At 43.1% G+C, this 6,666-nt stretch overlaps 1 protein-coding gene across 1 annotated transcript; it reads right to left on the reverse strand.

Annotated features, from left to right (window-relative positions):
- Positions 1-248: 248 nt before the first annotated feature.
- On the reverse strand, positions 249-6,329 carry TSN (translin; the record flags this gene model as incomplete). The annotated part of the gene is made up of 6 exons (XM_079710825.1): positions 249-482; positions 1,125-1,204; positions 2,180-2,295; positions 3,950-4,046; positions 5,000-5,093; positions 6,264-6,329. The coding sequence occupies 6 exons, from the start codon at positions 6,327-6,329 to the stop codon at positions 249-251; spliced, it is 687 nt and encodes a 228-aa protein (XP_079566951.1).
- Between the last annotated feature and the right edge of the window lie 337 nt (positions 6,330-6,666).

The following is a 6,666-nucleotide window of genomic DNA, read 5'->3' on the forward strand; positions in this document are numbered from 1 at the left end:
CTTTACCGAGAGGTCGGCATTTACACTTTTTGACAGAACTGAAATACACTGAGTTACAGAGCAAATTCACTGAAACGACAAAGAAAACTCTGTCCTTGTAAAGGCTATTCTTTCACCCCCCAAAAAAGTGTTTCAACTCTGATACACCACACAACCGGTTAAGAAAATGAAGCGCGGTGTTTAGCGATGGGCATCCTAACGACCGTGAGAGGCGCCGGGCTGGGGTCAGCGGGGCGCGCGGAGAGCCCCTACTTCTCCGCACAGGCCGCCGCCGTCTCCTTGTTGAAGCCGCGGATGGAAAGATCGTAGACCACCTCCTCCACTTTCTTCACGTCGTACTTCAGGCCGTCGTAGCGCTTCCGCAGGGAGTCGTTTTTGAGGTTGAGGAGGCGGAAGCCGGAATCCAGCTCGTTGATGAAGGTGGAGATGTGCAGGGGCCGGGAGTAGTCTCCGGCGGTCACGCTGTTGACCGACAGTCTCGACTGCGGGACAGAGAAGCGGGGACGTCACAGCAGGGCTCCTCCTCCTGGTCGCGGCCACCAGGCCCGCGGGCCGCAACACGTCTCCATACTGCCCCTCATAATTCCAGTTTTGACAACTGCTTGATCTTACTAACTTACTTAATAACTTAAGAAATCATTGGCCTTTTGTTGGAGTTTCTGTGGCCTCCAACTTTTCCTAAATATGAATAGGTTATAGTGAACACCTTTATAACAGCTTTTTCTCTTCTTCTGAATTACTTTTATAGGATAATTTCTCAGGAGAGAGATGAAGGAGATAAAGGCAAGAATAATTTATACAGTTATATAGTTAAATTGTTCCCCCAGACAATTATATGAATTAACGCAGTCACCAGGAATATATGCCTTACCACTACTTTGAAAGCAGGAGGTATTCTCATCTTCTAAAAATGCAAACAATAGTTAAGTGTGCACAGCCACCTCATCGTCTGAACCGCTATCCCAGCAAAACCTAACACACACAGTACACAGTCAATGACTACCCTGTGACTGACAGGCGGCTGAGAAAAGAACGAGGCTTCTGAATTTTTGTACCCATTTAAAAAAACTGACAATGAAGTGGAAAAATCAAAAGAGCAAATGACAAATCACTAAGCTTCTTACCAGTTCACTAGCAAGAATGAGAACTCCTGAGAGATAATCTTCTACATCCAGGTGAAATCCCTTCTCCCGATCTGGCTCAACTAAAAAATGTAACAAAGTAAAGACAAGGTCGTGATGGAAATACAACTTACACCTAAACATTTTTTAAAATACAGACACACACACACACACACATACACACACATGTAATTTCTCTCAAAGTGAAAAAGGAACAAGTGCTTCAAAACTATCTTTTGAATGTGGACACATCCTTGGCACTGTGGATTTTTCATGCTCTCAAGCAGAATCCAATTTTTCCTTCCATTCTTCTTTCAAAATATAATACCACCAAAGGGCTTCCCTGGTGTCACAGTGGCTAAGAATCTGCCTGCCAATGCAGGGGACATGCGTTCGAGCCCTGGTCCAGGAAGATCCCCCATGCTGCGAAGCAACTAAGCCCGTGCGCCACAGCTACTGAGCCCCCGCGCCTAGAGCCCGTGCTCCGCAACAAGAGAAGCCACCGCAATGAGAAGCCCGCGCACCGCAATGAAGAGTAGCCCCCGCTCGCCGCAACTAGAGAAAGCCCACACGCAGCAATGAAGACCCAATGCAGCCAAAAATAATAAATACATAAATTTTCAACTAAAAAAATAATAATAATATCACCAAGAATATATGTTATGTCTGAGAATACCTTTGTTTGTAGAAGTGCACGCTGAAGCACTGAAATAAGAAGTCATGGTCTCTACACCTGGCTTTCAAACGGTTCACACATGCCCCCAAGGCACACACAGTAAGAGACTAAGCAGATGGGCCAAAATGTGAACAAGCAGAGGATCTAAGTGAGGGGTACACAGGGGTTCACCGCACTGTTCTTTCAACTTTTCTGTAGGCTTGACGTTTTTAAAAACTCAAAGGAACGCCCAAGTACAAAGAGCAAGCCACTACAGATTTTTAGTTTTTCTGTTTCCAAGTAACCAGTTTTCCATTTAGCTCTCATTTGTTTCCATAAATAGAAAGCCCCCCCGCCAAAACCTCAGCTGGCCCTGCAGGTAGACACGCCTGTGGACACTCACTGCCAAGGATCTCCGTGACTGCCTCTCGAGTCACCAGGGTCTCCGACTCCAAGTACACGACGAAGGCTGCCAAGAAGACCAGGCGCTGTAGCACAAACCTCCAGTGCTCGTGAAACCTGCGGCGAGCGTGAGGCACCAGCGTCAGAAAGACAGGACGGGGGCAGCCATGGCCAGACACATGAGGAGTGGGGCCCTTTTTCAAATAAAACTTATAAAATGTGTAAGAGCAATGTGACATTTAAGTATATGAGATGGATTCAGCGTAAGTACATTGGACTGGATTTGCCAGTCCAAATTTATAACAATTACTTACTATAATTTTAATGAATGAGAAGCATGATCCAATTTTGATGAATGCAAAACTTTACAACCAAAGGCTATGGACAAGAGCAACTGTGCTTTAGAAGTTTAATCAGTAAATACAATAACACTGCTCTGAGAAAAATAAATGTGGGCGAATGAAGATGGATGAGAACCGCAACTGTACATCAGCCTCAGAACCTGACTGTGTTATTCTCTGAACTGAGTGCAGGGTATCAAGAAACTCCTGATTCACACACATAGGAAATAACTACCATCTGCAGTCACTAAACAGGTGAAGTTAAAACCTTGGGATACTGCAGTTAAACCGAGCTAGGAGCCTGAAAAAGAAATAAAAATTTTACAACCCCTAGAGATTTATGCTATGCCTCCTGATTTTCAAATGTGGCAACAAATTCAAAACCATCTTTCAACAAAACCCAGGCCAAACAAAACATTCTGAGGTCCAGATCAGCCAGAGGGCAGCCTGTGTGTGAACTCCAAACACCATGGTCTCTAAAGACCCTGCCAGTTCTACTGTCCTACTTCTCTAAGCTTCAGTTATTACCTTACAGCAGGGGTCAGCAAACCTTTTCTGTGACTGAGGCTTTGTGGGTCACTTTCAGTCTCTGTCACATACTCTTATTTGGTTTTTTTTAAGAAACAACTCTTTAAAATATAAATATATTTATATAAAATATAAAAGGCCCCAGTAGTTTGCCAGCCCCTACCTTTAAAGAATCTTGTGAGCTTATACTATCCACTCCCCATATACATGTCCTAACTATTTCTTGCCTATAACGTGTCTTAAAAGAACATCTTCTCTAGTGAGAAAGCAAGCGTAAGTAGAAAGTTTAGGTTCCTATTTACTATATTTCATCAACACTCAGTTTTTCCCAGTTTAACATCTACGAAATCAGGATGTATTGTACAATCTACGTTTCACAATTATGATTAACAAATTTTTTCCCTAGTGGTATGAAAAATAACATTGTATCATAAAATTAATAGTGTTGTACATTCAACGAGATATGGCATAAGATATTACCCACATATGTCACTTGGCAGTGAAATTCGATATTCAGTATATTTATACACACACACATACACTGCCACTTAATCCCATGACGTTAACAGCAAAGATAGGGTTCATCCAACTTCACAAGTAACTTGAATATACTAAAAAGATATTCTCTATTTTGACCTTCACACAATACATATTTTCTTTTTAATTATCTTTTCATTGCAAAAATTATACATGTTAAGAAAATTTTGAAAGTAAAAGGGAGAAAAAAGTAAAATCAACAACTTTGTCACCATTAAAATACCACCACTATTAACAATTCCTTTTCCTTTCTGTTGCTTCTTCTAAGTAGAGGGATTTTTACCGAAGCAATCATTTAGTACATATAATTTTTCTCTTGCCTTTTTTTACTTAACGTTATAAAAGATGCTAGTTGTCTTACAAACCTGTAATACTGTTCAGCAGGAAACTTGGTCTTCAAAGACGTCAGATGTGTTTTTACTGTACCAAAATGTTCACGAGCTTTCAAACACCTCTTTGGAACTGATCACAAAAAGATAATCGAACATAATAATGACAGACTGAGCAAATTTCAAATACAGTTCTTGCTTAACAATCTATGTAGTCTACCTGGAAATTTTTTAAAAATCTCATGACCAAATGTAGGGTACGCATCTCTGCTTTCAATCTGGCTCTCAAAATTTCATATCTAGCTTCCCTACTAAAAAATAAACAAACAAAAAATTGCTAAAAGGGAATATGTTGGGTAACATACTGGTAAACTGTCATAAATAACCTCATCTTTAAGCTGCCTTTCCTAGTCAGTCCCCAAAGGATGCCTAAAATTGGACTGCTTCTAGCTCCCATATTTGGTCAAAAGGCAGCTTTATAATTATTCTCAATCAGGCTGACCAACTCTGTATCACCTAGAAAAATGACTTGCCCCTGACACCTGTTAATTACATCACTATATCATTATCTATCTGAAACTATATTTCAGCTCTCTCAGTTGTGCTGACGACATCTTACAATGGAGGTTCCGTGTCTAAACTTCTCATACTTCATACCCAAACAAGAGCTGACTGTAAACACATTGACAACATTTTACACTGGCCATTTCATTATCTACAAATGCATATTAAATTACTTTCAATGACTGCAAGACTGGGTTTAAGAAAAAGAGCCAAATAAAAGTTGCTAGATACACAAGACAGCTATGAAACTACCACAATTATCATCAGTATAACTCTATCACAGGAGAAAACATTCCTATTTCCACCTACGTGAAAGTAGAAAATCAAAATACACAGAATTCTGGAAACCTGTAAAATGATCAACTCACCCACTTCACCAATTTTTACTCACCATAAAGCATGAGAGACATTTTGCAGAGTAAATAATACAGATTTGGTATGTCTTCTGGATGTAAATTAACTCTTTAAATGAGAGATCAATAAACTGGATAAAAACCTTCAAAATCAAAACAAAGAACTTACTGTCCTGAAACCCAGCACCCTGATGGACCCCTTGCAGTAGAGTTAAAATCTCTCGAGCTGTTTGTTCTAAACTCTGTACAACTTTTCGGATTTCCTAGAAAGAATTAAAGATGAAAATATCAAATAAATCCAACATAATCATTATATTATCATAGCCTCAAACCAAATATACTAAATAGCATATTTGACCTATGACACCTTCATATAGATTCAAAACACTAGCAACCTTTACAAGGACATGAATGGTGCACAAAATATCCACATTTGAATTCTGACTTTTCCACTTACTTCCACTGTGAGATTTTCAGGAAGTCACTAAAAAGCCTTAGATCCCTGATATAGACTTCAAAGGCTAATTGCCACCCACTCACCCAAAATATCCCACTCCAACACTAAAGGAGATGAGGCACCCACACGTAAACCAACAAGAGAAGAATGAAACGCAATACAAGGATCGGGTATTTTTCATTCATTCATTTTGCAAATATTCACTGAGCACATTTTTAGGCACTGTGTAACTACTGAGGAACCAAGCGGACAGTCCCTTCCTTCCTTTAGAGTGTAACGGGGGAGGCGTTTAAAAAATAACCATCACACAATTTTTTAATGGTGATGCACTACTAGAAAAACATAACAGGGTAAAAAATTATTTACATTTTGACAGCAAGGAGGTGAACACGAGATAACCAGGAAAAGAGTGGGAAAGTAGCGCATTCCGGGAAAAGCAAGCAGTACATGCAAAAGTCCTGAGGCAGGAAGCTATTTGGGGAACTAGAGGAATAAAAGGGAGGTAAACTGAGCATAACACACAACGGAAGAAGGCGTAAAGTGAGACTGGAGAGAGAGAGATTTGTGGGCCACAGTGGTCTGGATTTTTATCCTACGTGGAATGTGAAGCCATAGGAGAGTTTTAAAGAGGAGGGCACACGTGCTTTTAAGACACCAATAAACACAACAAACACGTGTCGTCTGAGTCCCAAGCGCTAACTGAGGCTTCGACATAAACATACGCTAAAAAGGAGGAAAACTAACACCCAAATGAGGTAGGTGATGCTAAGGAACCGAGCCCCGAACACAGGGAACCAGGACCTGGCAGTAGAATCGGGGGCCGGGGGAGGGAAGTGCCCTGAGCCGAAACAAGACGGGGAGCAACCCACCCCCGGAGACTTCCCCACCGCTCGAATCTGAGCGACGGAGGAGGGCCGGGCGTCGCGGCCCAGCTAGGCAAGGAGAGGGAAAGGGGATGGGGAGAGAGGGGGCTCGCCTCTCGGATGTCCTGCTCGGCAGCCAAAAAGCCCTGCAGCTCCACGAAGATCTCGCTCACAGACATGGCGCCGGCCGCACGAGGGTCAGCCAGGGCGGCGAGGGTAGCCAGCCGAGTGCGTTCGGGAAACAACCGCCGCAGTCAATCACAACGCCCGCCACCGCCGCGGCCGCGTCCACCGGGCCCTGCGCTGGGGCTGTCGCTGGGGTCCTCCCAGGCCCACGGCGCGCAGGAGGCTGGGCTGTCCGCCGCTCTGCCTGAGGCGCTGCCCGGAAGGCATAGCAAGGTGGGCGGGGCTCTTCCGACAGGCATCACCGGAGACAGCCCGGGAAGGGGTCCTCGGACCACGTGGGCCTGAGGACTGGGGCTTGGGTTTACAGGTGTGGGGCAGCCCGCTATTAGC

Source organism: Hyperoodon ampullatus, assembly GCF_949752795.1.
Source record: "Hyperoodon ampullatus genome assembly, chromosome: 8".
NCBI lineage: Eukaryota > Metazoa > Chordata > Mammalia > Artiodactyla > Ziphiidae > Hyperoodon > Hyperoodon ampullatus.